Below are 22,712 nucleotides of genomic sequence, written 5' to 3'. Positions count from 1 at the left end.
TTGAACGCGATGCCACCATGCACCGGCTCCTCCTTTCAGTTTGTATGCGACCAAAGGAACTCTACGATCTTCCGGAACCTCCATGACCTCAAAGAAAGTCTCCACTTCATATAACCAATCCAGGCACCCTTCAATGTCAACATTTCCATTAAAACTTGGGATCTCAGCTTTCACCTTGTATGTATCTCTTGCATATGTAGGGTTGGGTGCTCTCCGATATACGTAGAGATTTGGCTCTTCAAGGGCATCATCATATTCTTCACCTTCAGAAGCCTCAACATAAATTGGCCTTCTTGAAGCACGTTGAACAACATGTTGTCGTGGCAGTCTTGCTCCAAGATTACCTCTCCTTCTTCCTTGATGAACATCTTCCTCTTCTTTAGATGAATCTCCTTCATTGGTAGCAGGGGGGACACCCTTTCTTATCATCTCAACCATCTGGTCAAATCTCCTATTAAGATCTTCACGCAACTCTTTGATTTGTTGTTCAGCAGCATCCATCCTCTTCTCCAATTGCTCCATTGCTTGCTACAACTTACTCTCGAAGAGGACAACAAGAACTAGTATGGGTCAACGAGGCTCTGATACCACCTGAAGCAGCACAAAGTTTGTGGAGGAGCAACTCCACCTTGCTGCTACAATGTGTACATCACAAGTGTTGAAGGAACAGCTTCAACGTGCTGCGCTAGATATCGCTCTAGAGGCGAATGTAGGTTGATAGGGCAGCAAGAGTTCAATCCAGAACTCCTAGGGCACAAGATCTACTCCAAGATCTTAGATAAGAACAACAAGTTCTATTATAGGTAGGGGTACATAGTCTGCCTCCAAAGTAGAGGCGAGGACCTCTATTTATAGGGCTTTGGGAAGCCTTCACATACTTCTACTTATAGCTGGAATACTCTAGAAAACATTATGTAAGTTTCACCATTCTACTCATAGCTACTCACAACTAGAAGACTCTAGAAAACAGTAGGTAGGATAGAAAAGAAAAGGAAAGAAATACTACACTAGAGTGGAAGCATCTAGAAGCAGCCAAACAGATCTGGCATGTGTTTTCTTTCTTCTCATCCGAGTGATGGCCCGAAGGGAGGCAAGGGAGCAACGGAGGTCCCATTCCGGAGAAACTAGGACCCGGTCCAGGACGGACTGGGTCGGGGCAGCCTGACGGTTGGTCCAGGTGAACCTGGCATCAACCCGGTCAATCTCATGGAGGCCAAGATCAGCAATGCAATCGTTGAACATTTGCATAAGAGCAAAGTTGACGTTGGCATTGCTCTTGTCCTCCGCGAACCTAAGGAGATTAAAGTCACCCCCCACAACAACCGGCAGTGACGCAGCCGACACCTTCCGGTGGAGCTCCTCGAGGAAGGAGGCGGATCGGGTGTGGTCAGCGGGGCCGTAGACAATAATGACCTCCCACTTGAAGTTAAGGGAGCGTTCAAAAATCTCCACGCTGACAAAGAACTGACCCCGGTCCATAGTGCCCACCTCGAAGGTGGCATCCTTCACACCTAACAGGATGCCACCGGAATGGCCCGCGGTCCCACTAGAAGGGAGCCAATGCTAGGCGAAAAGGTGGGAGCTCAGGCAGTCAAGCTCCGGGAGGGAGAAATCCGTACGCATGGTCTCCTGGATGGCCACAATATCAATGTGTTCGTCACGCATGTATTCGATGAGTTGGCGGCGGCCATCATGGCCGAAACCACGGACGTTCCAGAAGAGGGCACGCATCACGCAACCATTGAGGGGCTGCTTGACCCCAGGACACGAGATGCGCTTTGGGTGCGGAGGGCGGCAGTCCGAGAACGGGTACGACCCCGAAGCTCGGTGGCGGTCAGAGGGGGAATTCCACCAATCCTCCGAGGAGGGGGTGGCATAAGTTCCGCCGACTCGGACGACGAGCCGGGGGGCAAGAGCAGGGTTGCTCTAGCCGCAGCCAGCCTCCCGTCGAGGATCTCGCGGGCCCTAATGGCCGCGATCTGGGCTAAGGGGGGGCCGACCTCCCCCCTAAAGATGATCGCGGAATCGGTCGCGATCTTCACAAGGTTTCCAAGCGGCACCGACTCGAGAGCAGAGAAGGAACAAGTAGCTGCCGAGGGGGGGGGGACTGAAGGGGTACCTGGCTCCAGGTTCCGTGCAGCGGCACGAAGCTCCGCCTGCTCGCGGATGGGCAGCGCCGGGCTACCCTCCGGGCGCGCCGCATCCAACCGAGCACTCCGGCGCGAAGCAGTCGCCGGAGAGGAGGCTGAACGGGCGCGCCGAGAGAAGGCCACGACGTGTGGAGGCGGAGGCGGGGCAACCAGGGGGTGGTCTCCCCGTCCAGGCCAGAGACCGCAGCGGGGAGGAGTTGAAGAGCCGGGGTCGGAGTGGAAGACGGCGATGGCATCGGTGTTGGGGATGATGGTAGTGGAGCAGAGTCGGTGACGAGAGCTGTCCGGGCCACAGGCGGGGCCGGGGACAGCAGGGGGGCCGCGGCCGGGGACGGCAGGATGGCCGACGGGGCGACGACGGGAGCGGCGCCGGGGGAGGGGGCAGGGATGGCCCCCACGCCCCCGGCAAGCGGCGAGGGCGGGTCCTGGATCACCGACCCTGTAGGGAGGAGAACCAGGTCCAGAACCGGCCCGTCTGGAGCGGTGGAGACACGGGAGCGTGGAGAGGAGGCGGGGCAGACGACCAAGCCCACGCTGGAGGCAGGGGACACGGCCACCGGACCGAGGAGGGCCTCAAGGGGGGGGGGCCCGGCGCGGCCTGGCGCCCATGCTCGCCATCGGCCGGAGGCGAAGGCGAGCGGGACGGCGAGCGGGACGGCGAGTCATCCGAACCCTCCCCGTCCTTCCGACCGGCGGGAGCGGGGGTGGTGGCGACCGTGGTAGCCCCCACCGGTCCCCGGGTTGCCGCCGGGAGGCCCTTCGTCGGTGAAGCGGGGGCGGCCGACGTGGTTGGGGGGCTCGGGGGCGATGCGGAGGTCGTAGCCCTGGTCGTTGAAGAAAACACGGACGGTGACGTGAAGCTTGGAGGAGTCTAAGCACTTGACCTTGACCCGGACCTCCTCCTCCTTGCGGAGGGAGAGCTCGTTCACCACCACCACCTTGCCCAGGATCCTGGACATCTGGCGGATGACGAGCTCGGACCGGGCGATGTCGGGGAGACCACCTACAAGGAGCCAGGCGGTATCCAGCACAGCCACCGCAGGGTCATCCTCACTCTGCGTCCGCGTTTCCCTCCCCCTGCGCCGCCCAACGCCGGCCCTCGCCGGCGGCGGGTCGCAGGGGCGAGGGCCGGCGTGGGGCGGCGCAGGGGGAGGGAAGTGGCCTATATGCAACCACCTCCTAGATGTACCGTCTCTGATGGCACTGTTTGTCGCCTCTGCCCCTCACTTTATGGGCTGAAACAAGCTCCTCGTGCCTGGTTTGAGCGTTTCTCCGCCGTCATCACAGATTTCTCTTCTAGTACTCATGATCCTACTCTGTTTATTCACACTCATGGTCGCACCCTTTTGCTCCTTTATGTTAATGACATGGTTATCACAGGGGATGACCACCAATTCATTGATTTTGTCAAGAAACGTCTTCATGAGCAATTCTTGATGAGTAATTTGGGTTCTCTTTGCTACTTTCTTGGACTTAAGTCATTTCTTCCCTTGAGGGCACTTATCTCTCTCAAGAGAAGTACATCCAAGGTGTTCTCACTCGTGCTTGCCTCACTGATCAGCGCACGGTTGACACTCCTATGGATTTTGTTCTTCATCTTTGTCCTGGTGAGGGTGAGCCACTTGCGGATCCCACTTGCTACTATCATCTTGTTGGGAGCCTTGTCTATCTAGGCATCACTCGTTTTGACATTTCTTATGTTGTGCAGATTCTGAGCCAGTCTGTCTCTGCTCCCACTCAACCTCACTAGTCATGTTCTCCGTGTTCTTCGTTATCTTTGTGGGACTGTGACCCACCTATTCTTCTCTAGCTCTGGCTCTCCAGCTTCAGGCCTACTGTGATGTGATTTGGGCAAGCGATCACACTGATCGCCACAATCTTTCCGCCTATTATGTTTTATTGGCTCCTCTCTAATTGCCTGGAAGACCAAGAAGTAGACTGTTGTATCTCGCTCCAGTGCTGAGGCTGAGCTGCGCACTATAGCCTCTGTGATTGCAAAGATTACTTGGACGGTGGCTTTTTCAGGATTTTTGTGTTTCCACTGCTGCACTGACCCCTTTGCTCTCCGACAGCACGTGGCACTCAACATTGCCCATGATCCTGTGAAGATGAGCTTACCAAGAACATCGGTATGTGCCCTCGCAGCCTCAACTTGCTTATTTTCTGACCCCTACATGCGTTCTCAGGTGCAAGAGAGGACTGTGGCCCTTCAGTATGTGCCCTTGGAGCTTCAGCTTGCTTATTTTCTGACGAAAGCTTAGACACGGCCACAACACAGCCTTCTCCTGTCCAAACTCAGTCCAAGATCCCCCATGAGTTTGAAGGGGTGGGGGTGGGGGGCTGGGGGGGGGGGGGGGGGGGGTGTTAGAACATGGTTGAGCTGTGTGTGTAGTTACCACATTGTGTAGGGTCTTCTTTGCTTATTTCCCCTGTATATGTAATGGCTGTTGGCTCGTTCAATACAACTGGGTTCATTTTGTAACAATTACATCACATCCATTAATAATTAATTACTGCTTCATGCAGATTGCAGGAAAACTCAATGTCATAATAAGGGAGCAATGTCTTAGAGATGTTGGACAACTAGAGCAAGATCTTGTATTTGGTGATGCTGGGACAAAAGAATTAATCAATTTTTTCCGAACACAATTGGTAATTTTTTAATTTTAACTACATAGAATGACACATTGGATTTCTTTGGACATTATATTTGATATTTACTGACTCTGTAGGGTGTAAGTCGTGAAAATAAGTTGCGTCTGCTCATGATTTACGCAGCAATCAATCCAGAGAAGTTTGAAAGCGATAAGGGTACAAAAATGATGCAGGTAATCTTTCCTTTTGTATTTATTTGTCAACTAAACGATATCTTGTGCTTAATTTGTGTAAGTTCTCAATTAAATTCTTTGTTATATTTTCGGCTGCTGCCATATTTGTTTTGGTTCCAATGTAAATGTTATTTTGCCTGTACATATATGCAACACATGTTAACATCTTGAAACATTATTTCAAGACATGCTTTGTAGTGATAGCTGCAACTTGCAAGGCCTTAGTGTCATCGAGGGTGTTCTTGATTTGTCTTTTCCATGAAGGATATAGCCCACTTTGTTTTATGCACTAGACACATAGTGTTAAACGATATATGGGTTAGTGTGTTGAACATATTGAAGCATTAATGTTTCACCAAGGGAACGACCATGCATTTGTTTAAGTTATATATATATATATATATATATTTGAATATTTTCCACTCCTATGCGTGTGTATATATTGGCCTTTGTCCTTATAGAAATACAGGTTACATATTTCCTCGCATGGTATTAGAGCCAAGTTTAGTTTTTTTTTCTTGTGATACTGCAACTATTCTCCGTCCCAATTGATATATTTTTGGTCTCGGTCCCTTCCAATCTTCATTGTCTTGATTGCCTTCCGTACACCATCGCTGCAATGCTTTGTACCCTTTTGCGGCCAGCATCACTAGTCTTTCCGTCCTCGTGAACTCATCTACCAACTCTTTTCAGTAGTGACATCATCATCTTCACCATTTGTCGGTGTAAAATCCGATGTAAAATTCGGCAGATCCCTCGATGGGGTACCGCAACTAGTGCGATGACCCAGAGAGAAATAATCATGGGGTGGCACGCATAGAGGATCAGATTGGGTGTACACGAGATGAATGATTTACCCAAGTTCAAGTTTAGGCCCGTGAGGTGAGGTAATACCCTACTCTTGCATGTCTAGAGAGAGAGAGAGAGGGGAGGGAGGGAGGGAAAGAGAGCTTATATAGGTGGACGAGGGGTAGGGTTAAGAGTCCAAGTCGGTTTACAAGGGTTGCAGCACAAGTAAAGTACATGTCTTGCTTTAGAAGTTGATGATGCTCCCTATGGGCTGTGGGGCCAACTCCCGACCTCTTGGTCCGACTTCATGCGGCTCACGGTACCCCTGGTAAGGGACACCATCAGTGGCCCTTGATCCTTCGGCCTGCTCACGAAGTCTGGTGGAGGGTCTTCATTGACTTCTGAGAGATAGAGCAAACCACACGCCGAGTCGACTGCAGGGTGGGAAACAATGTGATATGCCGGGTTTGGATGCCTAAAGGGGAAGCCGGAGCAGGCTACGCGAGGCGCATGCGGCATCCGACCTCCTGGTCTTGGATTGTTGCTGAAGATGACCGGCTTCCAAAGAGCTAGCTTCGGCGACGCCTGCGAAGCTTCGTGATTTCTTCGTCTTCTGTAGAGACTAGGGGCACGATTAGTGCACCCGGTGGGTGTGTAGCCTTCGAGGGACTAGGACTGTTGGAGGGTCTTGTGATGGCAGTGGTTGAAGAAGAATACCATAACTGACATCATCGACGTCGAGGCCATCACAACTTTCAAGAACGGCTAGAACGAAGAGTGGCTCACCCTCGAGATGGGCCGGACTCCCATCTGGACCATGACTGAGAGTCCCCAGCGAGTTCGCTTCCGGCGACGAGGCTTGGCAAGCCAAGCAGACAACACTGAAGTCCTGAAACTCTCGGGGCGACCCTGGCACGCACAGAGTGAAAGACGGGTGGAGCCGACCTTGCCACAACAACAACCGAAACTGCAAGCGCAAGGAGCCCAAGCTCGAATACCATGTGAACACTGAGTTTGGGGCCCAACGGAACAACGGCAGCAAGGGCGCGAAGAAGCGCCAATGGTAGCAAAAGGAAAAGGGCAGAGGCCCGACTCACGACAAAATTATGAACATGCCCTGCCACTACCACTCCTTGAAGGATGGCCCATCGACCACGCACACCAGTAGGCAGAAAGCAGGCCAATGGATAGCCAACGGTGGAGAGGACGACAACCACGATGAAAGGCCGGATCTGCTCAACGACGGCAGGCGCGGGGGCGCCGCAGGTGGCGCCGCCCTAGCAGCCCAGAGCAACACCCTTGCCGGCCGACATACATACCAGATGATCTTCTCTAGCGCATAGTCAAAGAGGACCCAGAAGGTGTCAACCCGGGAAGTTTACGCAGAGATGCACACGATAACACAGTTCCCGGGCTGGTTTGAGTCGCAGATCTCTTCTGATCAGTCCGACCATTCGGAACATATTCCTCACCCTGGGAAGGCCGCCCTAGTGCTCGACTCCATAATTGAGGGCTGCTACCTCAACATGGTTCTGATGGACGACGACAATAGTATCAACCTGCCGTACTTGGACACGATGAAGAAGATGGCAATCCCGCCCTCCCGCCTCTAGCTAATCAAAACCAGGTTGCACGGGCATCATTCCCGGCAAGGAGGCTAGCGGGCTTGGCCAGATCACCCTCGATGTGGTCTTTGGCATGCTGGAGAACTACCGCCTCGAGACACTGTTGTTCGACGTGTCCCCTTCAAGAGCGGTTACCACGCCCTCCGAGGCCGGTTGGCTTTTGCCAATTCATGGCAATGCCGAATTACGTTTATCTCAAGCTAAACATGTCGTGGCCTAACAGAGTTATCACGGTGTCGGGTGACCATTCAGATCCATCCAGTGACACGTCGAAGGCGGCGCAGATCGGGGCCAACATGGACCCCAAATAGGAAAGCGCACTCTGCGAGTTCCTCCGTGAGAACTGGGACATTTTCGTGTGGCAGCCTTTTGATACGCGCGGTTGACATCGAGGACGGGACCCGGCGAGATCCGGCAACAGCGGGAAGCCGGAGTGGGCAGTAGCCGAAACAGCAGCGGTGGGGAAGAGGCAGGATGGGAGGTGTGGGAGAGCAGTGACGACAGGAGGTCGGGAAGGCGAGTTGCGACGCCCAAAAAATCCCTAAACCTGGGCACATGATACCATGTTATGGATGTAACCTATCTCTATTGCATAGCCCATGGGGCGTATATATATTACATCAGACTTGAGGTACAAGGAAATGAAACATAGTCTAATAGGACTCCGAGACCAATACTAACACACCTTAACATCTTTATCCTCGGCTTCCCAAGTTCATTTCAGTCTTGCGATAAACCTAACCTACTAGAATTAAGATACTGAGCTCATGCCTTAACTTGCGAAACTTAGCTTCATCTAGTCGCTTGGTAAAGATATAGCTAATTGTTGATCCGTTCCAACATGAGATAAGACTATATCACCTTGATAACATGATTCATAAGAGGAAGATGGTTGATGTCCTATTACGGTGGTTACTTGATTTGCCACAGGGCTTTCTGCATATTTCCCAGACCTGTATGTTTATATATATTGACCATTGGCCTCATGGAAATACAAGTTGCATATTTCCTTACAGCATAGATAGTTGAACATTCTTTGTTTTTGTAATGAGATGAAGACTTTGGAGAAATAGGCACATCCACCTGGTAGATTTGACGTCCGATGGCAGGTAAATAGTGAGATGGTGTGGCAGTCTCTCGAGGCCTCCTTAGTAGGCACTTCATACGAGTTAACGATAACTTGTCATGCACTTGCTGTAACAGGTAGCAATTGCATTTTGCAGCAATGCATATTTTCGGGAAAACGCAAAGGACTTGCGTTTCATTGCATTGGAAAGATAGAAGGTTATTTACAATCCTCCTGAGAGGCGAAGTTCATGCCGGATCAGTAAAAATTTAGTGTACATCCCAGGTGGTGGGTAAGATGACCCGCAAGCCACGAGCACCAGCTCGTGCCCATTGCTCGGCTTCGTCCTTGATCCTAGAGACCAGGAATGGGACAAGAGGTTGGGCGCTGTCGAATATGCATTCGTTGCGCTGCTTCCAAATCATCCACGGCGTCAGGAGGGCAATGGAGGCGAGACCCTTGCGCATCGGTGTAGGCGTGTTTTGCTTGGCATGGAGCCACCAGTCCATGAGAGTATCCTCCTGGTTTGGCCCTGCGATTGTCATCCTTAGCCAAGCTAGGATCCCATGCCAGGTTTGCTTGGCGAAAGCGCACTCCAGGAGCAGGTGTCGCATCGTCTCTGGCGCCTGGTCGCATAGCGGGCACCGGGGCTGGTGCTGGAGGCCACGACGAGCAAGGCGGTTAGCAGTCCAGCACCTATCAAGGTTGGCTAGCCAGTGGAAAAATTTGACACGTGGCGGCGCCCAGCTTTTCCAGATGAGCTTCTAGGAGAAACAAGTTGTGGATCCTTGGAAAGTGGCAAGGTAGCAGGAGCGTGCTGTATAGGTGCCAGAGGTATTCCACTTCCAGACAAGCTGGTCGGGGGCATCCGAGAGTAAGAAGTGCTCGATCGCCTGCCAGACTTGCACTTATTGGCCAATCTCATTGATCCCTACAGTCCCATGTATGTCGCTCGCCCAGCTGTTGCCCTGTATACCTTGAGCGACGGTTCGAGTCTTGCGGCGGCGCTTGGGGATGCAGTTGTACAGGGCTGGGGCTATTTCACTGATGGACTGTCCATTTATCCAGCGGTCCTCCCAGAAAAGTGCAGTCTGGCCATCTCCAATGGTCATAGTGGTGGAGGCAAACAAGAGTGCCCTCTCCTCGGCAGAGAACTGCAGGTCCAGGCCATGCCATGCGCGCTCATGATCAGTGCGAGAGTACCAAAGCCATCGTAGTCTCAGGGCGAGGCCAGTGCGCTCGAGGTCCTGGACTCCGAGACCACCAAGCGAGATGGGCCGGCAGATGCGTTGCCAGTTGACATGACAGTGACCGCCGTTAGCCGTAGCGCGGCCGGCCCATAGGAAGCCACGCTGGATCTTCTCAATTTGGCGCAGAGTCTTTTTTGGCGGTGCAAAGGCGAGGAGCTGGTGCACTGGAATGGCTCCCAGGACAGATTTCACTAGTGCGAGGCGCCCAGGTTTGGACATCAGACCAGCCTTCCAGGCAGGGAGCCGTCCAGCGATCCCATCAACTAGCGGCTGCAGCTGGGCAGCAGTAGGCCGTCGTATCGTGAGGGGGATCCCAAGATAGGTGATCGGTAGCTCAACAATGGGGCAGCCGAGGTGTGCGAGCACGTCCGTTGCCTCATCCATGTCACAGTGCAGCAGCGAGGCAGAGCTCTTAGTGTAGTTCACACGTAGGCCAGAGGCGTGGCTTAAAGAGCTCCAAGATCTCCCGCACAGCCATGATGTCGCTCGACGTACAGTGGCAGAAGAGCACCACGTCGTCCGCATATAGGGATATTGCAATGCATATTGTACTTTAATACCTGCCAGTGGTGACATTTGACAGAATTCTTGACCAGGGAAGGTTTTATAAGAAATGAAATATTGCTAGCAATCTGCCTCCCATAATACCACTAAATTGATAACACTTGAATATATGACACTAGCATGCAGACACATACAGTTTTCATACTGGAACGCATGACTATCCTGGTACCATGTATTTGTGGATTACGGATAAATAGTAAGGAACTGTGAATGAGCATGTTCCAATGTTATTTGATTGCACATAATTGAAAAAGGTTTTGTTATCATTGTTGTATTCCTTGGGTCCCCCTTTAAATCTTACTGTCAAGCAAAACTATTTCAGAACCACATTGCTGGTAGCACCTATAAGTGACAATGAAGTGGTATCAAGTATCAACTTGCTGCATGAGAGGTCTATAACTTGCATTTATTCTTCTGTACAAGCCTGTAGTCCTCAAGTGATCCCATGCTGATTCTATCTGTGATCATTTGGCGCGAAACTTTAAGATTTGTGTTTGTTGACAGTTGGCAGGATTATCTGCTGATGACATGATCGCTGTGACTAATATGCGCTGCTTATGCACTGACACAAAAAAGTCCTCAGGAGGAGGTTTTACACTGAAATTTGATGTTCAGAAGGTAAAAGTTATAGGTTCCAGCTTAGCTTGTATGTATACAAAATTTGAATGTCAGAGTTTGCTCATTTGTTCGTATTGAAAACAGAAAAAACATGCACATAGAAAAGAGCGAACGACGGAACAATCAGCATGGGCACTGTCCCGATTTTATCCGGTTCTGGAGGTATCTACTTGAAATTACATCTATGTATCTGCCCAACCATGTCCATTATGATTCTTTGCATGGTCTTTTATGTATTTTTCCCTTCATGTAGAAGTTCTTGTTTATGCACTTCCTTACCTCTAGTGCTGGTTTCATGTAGTGTGGGTATTACGCCGAAGCCTTGGACCCCTGCGGTGCGGCTCCAGCCAGGGAGGGGTTGTCGCACAGCATAGGCAAGGGAAGAATTATCAGATGGGAGATAATTTGATTCTTTGTTGCTAGCCTGATCTGACTAGGAGGTGGGCACTATAAAGTGCATACAGAAGACTTGAGGCCTAAGGCTAGGATCCTAGCAAACGTGGAAAGGACTATACAAACTAGGAAACAATTTCTAGAGATAAGACCCTACCAAACTTCAAGATGCAGATTTGTTTCCTAATGTGATCTGCTACCGGTTGCACCAGCTAAGCCCACACGTGACAGCTGGTTTCACCCCAATCTGCTAAGCTATCTCTGACAACTGCAGCAACAGCAACAACAACTTTAGTCGCAAACAAGTTGGGGTAGGCTAGAGCTGAAACTCGTAAGATCTCGAAACTGACTCATGGTTCTGGCATGGTGGATAGCTAACTTCCATGCACCCCTGTCCATGGCTAGTTCTTTAGTGATATTCCAGACCTTCAGATCTTTCTTTATGGACTCCTCCCATGTAAGTTTGGTCTACCTTGCCCTCTCTTGACATTATCAGCATGCATTAGCAGTCCGCTATGCACTGGAGCTTCTGGAGGCCTGCGCTGAATATGGCCGAACCATCTCAGACGATGTTGGACAAGTTTCTCTTCAATCGGTGCTACCCCAACTCTATCACATATATCATCATTTCGGACCCGATTCTTTCTTTTGTGGCCGCACATCCATCTCAACATGCGCATCTCCGCTACACCTAACCGGTGAATATGTCGCCTTTTCATCGGCCAACGCTCAGCCATACAATATTGCGGGTCAAATCGTCGTCCGGTAGAACCTACCTTTTAGCTTTTGTGGCACTCTCTTGTCACGGAGAACGCCAGAAGCTTGACGCCACTTCATCCATCTGGTTTTGATACAATGGCTCACATCCTCATCGATATCACCATCCTTCTGCAACATTGACCTCAAATGTCGAAAGGTGTCCTGCTGAGGTATCACCTGCCCATCAAGGCTAACCTCCTCATGCTTAGTAGTACTGAAACCGCACCTCATGTACTCCGTTTTAGTTTTATCAAGTCTAAAACCTTTTGATTCCATGGTTTGTCTCCATAGCTCTTAACTTTCTATTAACCCCCGCCCAACTATCATCGACTAGCACCACATCATCCGCAAAGAGCATACACCACGGGATATCTCCTTGTATATCCCATGTGACCTCATCCCTCACCAAAGCAAAAGGTTAAGGGCTCAAAGCGGATCCTTGGTGCAGTCCTATTTTAATCGGGAAGTCGTCAGTTTCGCCATCATTTGTTCGAACACTTGTCACAACATTATCGTACATGTCCTTGATGAGGGTAATGTACTTTGTTGGGACTTTGTGTTTCTTCAAGCCCCACCACATGCCATTCCGCGGTATTTTATAGTAGGGACTTTGTTGGGACTTTGTTTTGGCAGGCAGGTCAAGTGCCGGCATTGCGTGCACCGGCATTGCTGTCAAGGTGGTTTTTGCCAACACCAATCTGCCACTCCGGTGTAGTAGAGAGGCTCGCCAACTTGGTAACTTGTCGGCCACCCTATCCACCAAATGCTGCAGTTGAGCTGGGGACGGTTTGGGTAGCCCAAGTGGCAGGCCAAGGTATGTGCATGGGAATGGGAGGGTTTGGCATTTGAGCTCCTCCGGAACTATATCCATCTGCTTCGGACTGCATCTGATGAGATGTGCAGAGCACTTCGCTAGGTTTGTGCAAAAGCCGGATGCCTTCCCAAAGTCGTCTATCATTCTGACACAGGCTCTCAGCCCCTCTGTGTCTGGCACCACAATGTCATGACGTCGTCCGCATATATGGACATACGGTGGTGAAGTCCCACAGTGGCTAGGGGAGGCAGAATACCCTGCTCAGCAGCAGCCCGCAGCATGAAGTGTAACCCGTCCATCAGTAGGACAAATAGCGGCGGGGATAGGAGATCCCCCTGCCGCAACCCCTTCCGGTTGTAGATCACCTCGCCGGGTATGCCATTCACCAGCGCGCGAGTAGATGAGGTGGATAGCAGCCCAGGATCCAAGCTCGCCAACGATGGCCAAAACCAAGCTTGTGCAGAACCTCAAGTAAGAAGGCCCAATCCAGAGTATCGAAAGCCATCGTAATGTCCAGCTTTAGCATCACTGCTGCTTTCTTGGAGCTCTGCAGTTTTGGGGCCATCCCTTGCACCATCATGTAATTATCATGTAAGCATCTGCCACGATGAATGCACTTTGATGTGATCCAACAAGTGTGGTCATCTTGGAGCCATCCTAGTGGCAAGCACCTTGGCCACTAGCTCCGGGAAACTATGTATGAGACTTATCGGCCGGTAGTCTCTGATCTCCACGGCCTCTCCACGCCTATCCGGGCTGGAACCCAACAAGTTGAAGAACTCGTCCATCGCATCTGCCTTATCCTCATGATCCGAGACCAGAGTGCCCTCCACATTTAACGATGTGATGGACCTCCTCCTCCTATGACTCGCTTGGGCATGGAAAAATTGTGTGCATGCGTCACCTTCCTTGAGCCACGTGATCCTTGATCTTTGCCTCACCATCGTCCTCTCAAGTGAGGCCAACCCGAGTAGTTTCTTCTTGAGCAGCCGCCTAAGCGCTTGTTCCTCTACCGATAGCTCTCTGGATTCCATAGCCACGTCCAATCTCTGGATAACCTCGTTGACAATGAGGATTTGTAGCTTAATGTTGCCGACAAAATGATCACTCCAGCTTGCCAGCTTGCAACTGTAGCCTTGAGCTTAGCCGCCAGCCTCTTGAAAGGGTTTTGCTCCGGAGTGACTGGGTTCCATGCTTGCTGGACCACCTCATGGAAGCCATCAATTCTCGTCCAGAAACTCTCAATATGAAACCGTGTCCGCCTTCTGTGATCTGGGTCCAAGCTGAGGAGCAAAGGGCAATGGTCAGAGACACTAGTGCTCAACGCCGTGGGGAAAGATGATGGGTATAATGGCTCCCACTCCCAGAGGCGAGGCATCGATCCAACTTCTCCAAGGTTGGCTGGCGACATTCGTTAGACCATGTATATCTGCGACCATTAAGATAAAAGTCGCACAACTCCAAGTCCGAGATCGGGACGCTTCACTAAAATCTAGATCAGGCCACCCCGTTGACTTCTGCTGGCTGCTGCTCCTGGGCGCGATGCTTCGCACGTTCGCCCCTACCCAACTCGCCTGCCGGCCCTGCAGGTCCACGGCTGCTGGATTCCGCTGGACTGCTGCCTCTTGTTTGCCTGCGGGTCTTGCGCTGCCCACCTACCTAGCTTCCCACCGTCGTCTACCCCACCAGGCAGACCAAATCGAGGTTGCCTCGTTTAGCTCAGGGCCGATGCTACCTCCACCTCCCTGGCCAGGACGTATGTCGCTGCTCCATTCGCGTGTGCTCCTGGCCGTTATGATAGTCTTCAGAGTCAAGCCAAAGGGGGTAACGAGATGGTACATCAGAGAAACACACCACATCAATAGAAGATACAAGATAAGTATTAAGAGAAGATGGATTGTCAAAGGAAGATGGCACATCAAGAGAATTAAACATTGCGCAGAAAATCATAGGCCACGACAACCGACGGGGAAAAAAGCTCAACGGCTAAGACAATGGGCATAGATCGACAATGCAAAAGGAGTCCACGAAAATCGTATAGAAAACAACAAGGACAAGTAGGCAACAAAAGTTGTATATAAAGGATCAGGACCAGAGAAAGGATGACAGACAAAGGTATGGTAGACTCGCATGGCATGAGAAACACGAAAAAAAGAGCAATGGACTTGGTGGACACAGTGGAAAACATAGAACTAGAAGCTAGGAAGCACACACTAGACTAGACTAGCGGCGGTGGCAGCAGAGGGAACATGAAGCTTTTTTTCATGGATTGATATTACAAAATATAGTACTAGGTAGTAGCAGCCGATCAGGAACTGTACACGTGAATAGACTCAGAGTTATGGCTCAAGAAGCTTAACATGGTATCAAGGCCTAAGCTCTCGAGTTCAAGTTCTGGCTTTCACTATTTATGAAAAAATTGCTGCGCCCCCCTCCGTGTCCATGTATAGGCCTCTTGAGCCATACCTCTGAGTATTCACGTGTTGACTTCCCGCGTCACACGTGAGATGGGGTGTTGAAGTGATGTAGATTGCCTAGCCCTTTCCATCAGTTTGGACTTTTGGTTGCGTTGGCTAGTGCATTAAGTTTAACAACTGTCAGACCCGAGTTGTCTGACGGACTAAATTCAGAAAACGCACTCAGAATTCAGAGAATATCACTAGCAAAGCTTGATTTCAGAGGAAAGTTTAGCTAGGGTTTCTGATGAGGAACACTAGATGAGAAGAAAGAAAACACATGCCAGATCTGTTTGGCTACTTCTAGATGCTTCCACTCTAGTGTAGTATTTTTTTCCTTTTCTTTTCTATCCTACCTACTGTTTTCTAGAGTCTTCTAGTTGTGAGTAGCTATTAGTAGAATGGTGAAACTTACATAATGTTTTCTAGAGTATTCCAGCTATAAGTAGAAGTATGTGAAGGCTTCCTAAAGCCCTATAAATAGAGGTCCTCACCTCTACTTTGTACGAAGTCTATGTACCCACTACCTATAATAGAACTTGTTGTTCTTATCTAAGATCTTGGAGTAGATCTTGTGCCCTAGGAGTTCTAGATTGAACTCTTGCTGCCCTATCAGCCTACGTTCGCCTCTAGAGCGATATCTAGCACAGCACGTTGAAGCTGTTCCTTCACTGAACACATTGTAGCAGCAAGGTGGAGTTGCTCCTCCACAACCTTTGTGCTGCTTCAGGTGGTATCAGGGCCTCGTTGACCCATAATCGTTCTTGCTGTCCTCTTTGAGAGCAAGTTGCAGCAAGCAATGGAGCAATTGGAGAAGAGGATGGATGCTGCTGAACAACAAATCAAAGAGCTGCGTGAAGATCTTAATAGGAGATTTGACCAGCTGGTTGAGATGATAAGAAAGGGTGTCCCCCTGCTACCAATGAAGGAGATTCATCTAAAGAAGAGGAAGATGTTCATCAAGGAAGAAGGAGAGGTAATCTTGGAGCAAGACCGCCACGACAACATGTTGTTCAACGTGCTTCAAGAAGGCCAATTTATGTTGAAGCTTCTGAAGGTGAAGAATATGATGATGCCCTTGAAGAACCAAATCTCTACGCATATCGGAGAGCACCCAACCCTACATATGCAAGAGATACATACAAGGTGAAAGCTGAGATCCCAAGTTTTAATGGAAAAATGTTGACATTGAAGGGTGCCTGGATTGGTTATATGAAGTGGAGACTTTCTTTGAGGTCATGGAGGTTCCGGAAGATCGTAGAGTTCCTTTGGTCGCATACAAGTTGAAAGGAGGAGCCGGTGCATGGTAGCATCGCGTTCAAGAGGAGCGCAGGCTGAGAGGAGAACCTCGTGTTAGAACTTGGCGACAAATGAAAGGCCTCTTGAAAGGGAGATTTTTGCCCGCTGATTATGACCAGATCCTATTTATCAAATTTCAAAATTGTGCTCAAGGAAATAGGACTGTTTCAGATTACACGGAGGAGTTTCTAAGGTTACAAGTGAGGTGCAACCTTGCTGAAACTGAAGAGCAACAAGTTGCAAGGTACATCAATGGTCTCAATGATGCTATTCAAGATCGATTGATGATGCAACAAATCTGGTCCGTTGATCAAGCACAAGCTCTAGCTTTAAAGGCCGAGAGGTTTGTGAGGATCAGAAAGACAACTAAGGCTCCATATCCTCCATATCCTCATACCGAAGGCTCATCTAGGAGCCAACCTAATAGAGTGGAAGAAAAGACCACTCCACCCAAGACAAAACAGCCCATCCCGAAGCAAACTAGAGGCAAGGGTAAGGCAAATGAAGGCCCAAAGTGCTATAAATGTGGTAAAGAGGGACACATATCCAGCGGTTGCCCACTAAGGAAATTTGTTAACACGACTATCCATGATGGTGAAGGCGATGAGGAAGAATACGAATTTGAAGATGTAGACGGACAAGTGGTTTGTCAAGAAGAAGGTGAAGTGGTGGTATGTGTGATCCAGCGTCTCCTATGTTCCACACCACAACCCGATGACACACAACGGAAGAAAATATTTGAGAGCAAATGCACGGTGAATGGCAAGGTATGCAAACTAGTGATTGATAGTTGCAGCTGCGAGAATCTTATCTCCCAGAAGTTGGTGGACCATTTAAAGCTTGAAACCCATGATCATCCAAATCCCTACACTATTGGATGGACCAAGAAAGGAGTGAATATGAGGATCACCAAACAATGCAACCTGCCGCTTTCTTTGGGTAAGCATTACCGCTCAACTGTGTTGTGTGATGTGGTTGACATGGATGCCAGCCATGTTCTTCTTGGGAGGCCTTGGCAATTTGATGTGGATACTACACACAAGGGCAAGGAAAATTCTTACTCTTTCATTTGGAACAAGAGAAAGATCATTATCTTACCAAACAAAACCGAAGGTAATACCTCTAAGGAGGAGGGGAAAACTATGTTAACTATCTCCCATACCTCTCATGAGTTTATGGAAGACTTGAAGGAGGCAGATTTGTGTGCTGCACTTGTTGTAAAGGGAGAAGAGCACCTGACTGTTGAAATTCCAGCAAAGGTACGTGGTTTATTGGCAGAATTTCAGAACATACTTGTGGAGCCACATGGCTTGCCACCGATGAGAGGAATTCAACATAGAATTGACTTAATTCCGGGAGCAAGTCTTCCTAATCTTCCACACTATTGAATGAGCCCAAAGGAGCATGATATATTGAAGGAGAAAGTGGAGGAATTGCTGCAAAAGGGGCATATGCGAGAAAGTATTAGCCCATGTGCTGTACCAGCCCTGCTCGTGCCTAAGAAAGATGGATCTTGGCGCATGTGTACGGACAGTAGAGCCGTTAACAAGATCACCGTAAGGTATAGATTCCCTATTCCCCGTCTGGATGATATGTTGGATCAGCTTAGTGGAGCAAGAGTGTTCACAAAGCTAGATTTAAGAAGTGGATATCATCAAATCCGTATAAGACCCGGAGATGAATGGAAGACCGCCTTCAATACAAAGGAAGGGTTGTTTAAATGCTAGTCATGCCATTTGGACTCTCAAATGCACCAAGTACCTTTATGCACTTAATGAATCAAGTCCTTCGACCCTTCTTATCCCACTTTGTTGTGGTCTATTTCGATGACATCTTGATCTATAGCAAGGATGAGGATGAACACTTTGATCACATTCGGAAGGTGCTAGAAGTACTAAGGGAAAATGAGCTCTACGTCAACTTGAAGAAATGTGTTTTCCTGCAAACACAACTTCTTTTCCTAGGATTCGTCATAACATGTGACGGCATTCGTGTTGATGATTCTAAGGTTGAAGCAATCCGAGAATGGCCAACTCCAAAGACCATTTCTGAGGTAAGAAGCTTTCATGGCCTTGCAACTTTCTATAGGCGATTTGTGAAGAATTTCAGCACTGTCATGGCACCAATTACCGCGTGTTTGAAGGAAGGAAAGTTCCAATGGACAGAAGCAGCTGAAGCTAGTTTCAATGATATTAAACAAAAGCTATCACAAGCTCCTGTCTTGGTGCTACCTGATTTCAACAAGACTTTTGAGTTGGAGTGTGATGCAAGTGGAGTAGGCATTGGAGCTGTCCTATCTCAAGAAAGGAAGCCCATTGCTTTCTTTAGTGAGAAGTTAAGTGAAGCTAGACAGAAATGGAGTACCTATCAGCAAGAATTATATGTTGTTTTCAGAGCGTTGAAAACTTGGGAAGTCTATTTGCTGCCTAAAGAGTTCATTGTTCATAGCGACCATCAATCCTTGAAGCATTTTAGAAATCAAAAGCATGTTTGACCGCATGCTAGCAAGATGGGCAGCATATCTGGAGAGGTTTAACTATCTCATCGTGCATAAATCTGGAATAACTAACAGAGTGACCGATGCTTTGAGTCGTCATGCATGCCTCTTGACTTCTTTTGAAGCTGAACTTCCGGGCATGGATCAAATAAAGGAGTTGTATGAGGGTGACGAAGACTTTGGCCATGTTTGGGTAAATCACGCAAGGGGCCAACCATTAGGTGATGACTATTTGATGCAAGATGGATATCTCTTCAAAAATGGTCGTTTGTGCATTCCAAGAAGTTCTCTACGTGACAAGCTGGTTAGAGAGCTCCATTCAAGTGATCTTAGTGGCCATGTTGGACGGGACAAGACTATCGCTAACCTGGAAGCTCGCTACTTTTGGCCACAACTAAAGAGAGATGCTGGAAAGTTCGTTCAACGGTGCCCCATATGTCAGACCTGCAAAGGCCAAGTCCAGAACACAGGGTTATACATGGCTTTGCCTGTTCCTGTTGCTCCATGGGAGGACATTTCTATGGACTTCGTCTTGGGCTTGCCAAGAACAAGACGAGGAAGTGATGCTGTATTTGTGGTCGTGGATAGATTCTCTAAGATGGCTCATTTCATTCCATGCCGCAAGACAACGGATGCTCATCATGTGGCAAACCTATTCCTTCGAGAAGTGGTCAGACTTCATGGAGTTCCAAGGTCCATTGTCTTAGACCGTGATAGCAAGTTTCTTGCTGCATTTTGGCTCACTTTGTGGAAGCAATTCAACACTGAATTGAAATTTTCTAGCACTGCTCATCCACAAACAGATGGACAAACGGAAGTGGTGAGCAAGTTTTTGGGTAATCTGATCCGTTGCATTTGTGGAGAAAGAAAGGGGCAATGGGATTTGGCTTTATCTCTTGCAGAGCTCTCCTACAATAACTTCAAGCATAGATCCACAGGAAGGAGCCCTTTTTCCATTGTCTACACTAAAGTTCCAACACATGTGGTGGACCTGGTGAAGCTGCCATCAAGGGGAAACTCAAAATCAGCATTGTCCTTTGCTGATAATTACACCGAGTTATTTGAAGAGATTCGCGGCGCTTTGGAAGCACAAAATCAGAAATATAAACAACTTGCTGATTGCAAAAAGAGGCCAAAATCATTCCAAGTCGGTGATAAGGTGATGGTCTACCTCCGAAAAGAGAGGCTGCCTTTAGGTGTTAAAGGGAAACTTAGGCAGCGAAGGTATGGGCCCTTCTCTATCATGAGGAAGATAAATGATAATGCTTATGTGATAGATCTTCCAAGTGACATGGGTATCTCCAACACTTCCAATGTTGCGGACTTGACTCTCTACCATCCAGAAGAAGCGCTCTATGAAGATAACTCGAGGGCGAGTTCCAAACAACCAGGGGAGAATGATGAGGAACACTAGATGAGAAGAAAGAAAACACATGCCAGATCTGTTTGGTTGCTTCTAGATGCTTCCACTCTAGTGTAGTATTTCTTTCCTTTTCTTTTCTATCCTACTACTGTTTTCTAGAGTCTTCTAGTTGTGAGTAGCTATGAGTAGAATGGTGAAACTTACATAATGTTTTCTAGAGTATTCCAGCTATAAGTAGAAGTATGTGAAGGCTTCCCAAAGCCCTATAAATAGAGGTCCTCACCTGTACTTTGTACGAAGACTATGTACCCACTACCTATAATAGAACTTGTTGTTCTTATCTAAGATCTTGGAGTAGATCTTGTGCCCTAGGAGTTCTGGATTGAACTCTTGCTGCCCTATCAGCCTACATTCGCCTCTAGAGCGATATCTAGCACAGCACGTTGAAGCTGTTCCTTCAACACTTGTGCTGAACACATTGTAGCAGCAAGGTGGAGTTGCTCCTCCACAACCTTTGTGCTGCTTCAGTTTCGGTTACAAGGAGTCCAACCGGGAACACCGGCGGCTAGGGTTTACCCCAAGGAAGAATGAGCATGAGCGCGCAGGCTCTCAAAACCTGGCTATATAGCCTTACAAGACTCTAGAAGGTGCGAGAAGCGCACATGGAGAGGGGAGTGGTTGAGCTTTACAGAGAGATCAACAACGACGCCTTGACCACCCAGAGCCGTCCGATGGAAGATCAACGCACCATGTCTTCTGTAGCTTGCCGAAGCGGTACGAAGCCACCAGGAGCGTTGGATGGAAGATGGATGGTTCCCACAGCTTCACGCCCATGGTTAGCAGTCTGAATTCAACTGAATCAACGAAAACAGAGAGAACACCCCAACTGGGTCCTGACAACAACTATAAGGCCTCAAATCCTTTTGGAAGAGAGCATCTCTACATAATCGTGTTGAAACCCTAACTGTCATGCTCCAGCTGGCCCAAATACGAGTATCTGATGGCTGTGCAAACCGAAGCTTTTCTCCCTCAAACTCTGCTACTTTTGTCATTTCTGAAGAAATAGTACTCTTCTTAATTTCAGTTAGTCAGGGGCTAAAAATTGGTATCTAGAGCTAGCAATTCTTCAAGGCGTTGGAGATCTGGAGAGGTCAAGGTTGGCTTCCTATAAATCCCCTTCCCTCCTGATCTACGGTGGTGGTGCGGCTCATCGGTGACGCATAGCGGCGGTAGTTAGTTCGGCTTCAGGAAGTGGGTTGGATTGTGGTTTCTGAAGAATACTTCTTTGATCTCCCACCCACCCTCCCTTCTGGTGCATTTGGCGGCGGGGCGCAGGCGGTGGTGTGGCGGTGGAAGGACCTGCTCTCTCAAGCCCAGTTTGCAAGTTCATCGCTAGTTCATCTTGCTGTGACAAAATTTCTCGCTAGTTCATCTTGTTAGATAGGTTGCTAGTTCTACCTGCATTGGTTCCACTGCTACTGCTGATCTTGAAATGGAGACCCTGCTGTTAGAGGAGCAACTTTGTTGTATTGCATAGGCCATGGGGCATTTATATATTACAAGGGACTTGGGGGTATAGGTAAGAACGTCTAGACTAATTTGGACAAATACTAATACTCCTTAACCCCCGGCCCTCCCTCCCCTGAAATGCAAAGCATATGCAATAGCATTGCATTTGAAGAAGTATAACACTGAAAGAAAGGGATAATCCAAAATCCACGTCTTGGGAGTGTTGTCTTGGCATGGAGTCTTTAAAACTTGTTGAGTCAACCCAAAAGGGTAAAACGGGAAGATGGCACATCAGAGGAAGACAACTTTAGGAGAAGATACAAGATTAGTGTCAAGAGAAGATGGCGCATCAAGAGAATGAAGCATAGCGCAAAAATCGTAGCCCATTGAAACCGGCGGCGAAAGAACCTTGGCTGCAAGAGAATGGGCTTCGATCAATGATACTGCAAAAGAAGGCGACAAAAATCCTATAGAAACCAACAAGGACCAAAAGTTGTATAGAAAGGACCAGGACCAGAAAAGAAGGCTGGCAGATAAATGGTTTGGTGGACTCGCATGGCATGATAAACACAAAAGAGCAACTGACTTGCTGGACGCAACAGAACATAGAAAGATAGAAGCTTGGAAGCAGAAACCAGACAATGATGCAGGATCCATCATGTCTGCAATGAATGTTGTGGAGGAGGTCGAGCATGTGAGATGCCGACGAGGAGCAGCGGTGAATCCCCCGGC

At 48.9% G+C, this 22,712-nt stretch overlaps 1 protein-coding gene across 6 annotated transcripts in view; it reads left to right on the top strand.

The window, feature by feature from the left end:
* The window catches only part of LOC109773927 (probable protein transport Sec1a), an 87,645-nt gene that overhangs the window by 56,070 nt on the left and 8,863 nt on the right, over positions 1 to 22,712 (top strand). For 3 of the 6 annotated variants that reach the window (XM_020332655.4, XM_073501310.1, XM_045229870.2), the window contains 5 exons: positions 4,223 to 4,279; positions 4,677 to 4,802; positions 4,883 to 4,978; positions 10,777 to 10,890; positions 10,975 to 11,052. In XM_020332655.4, the coding sequence (XP_020188244.1) occupies positions 4,223 to 4,279; positions 4,677 to 4,802; positions 4,883 to 4,978; positions 10,777 to 10,890; positions 10,975 to 11,052 (471 nt within the window). The remainder of the gene's footprint in view (positions 1 to 4,222; positions 4,280 to 4,676; positions 4,803 to 4,882; positions 4,979 to 10,776; positions 10,891 to 10,974; positions 11,053 to 22,712) is intronic. The other 3 variants (XM_020332656.4, XM_073501311.1, XM_073501312.1) reach the window with 1 other exon arrangement.

Source organism: Aegilops tauschii, chromosome 6 (assembly GCF_002575655.3).
Source record: "Aegilops tauschii subsp. strangulata cultivar AL8/78 chromosome 6, Aet v6.0, whole genome shotgun sequence".
In the NCBI taxonomy this organism is placed as follows: domain Eukaryota; kingdom Viridiplantae; phylum Streptophyta; class Magnoliopsida; order Poales; family Poaceae; genus Aegilops; species Aegilops tauschii.
Note: the sequence above shows the minus strand (reverse complement) of the source record. Positions and strands in the feature narration are given on the sequence as shown.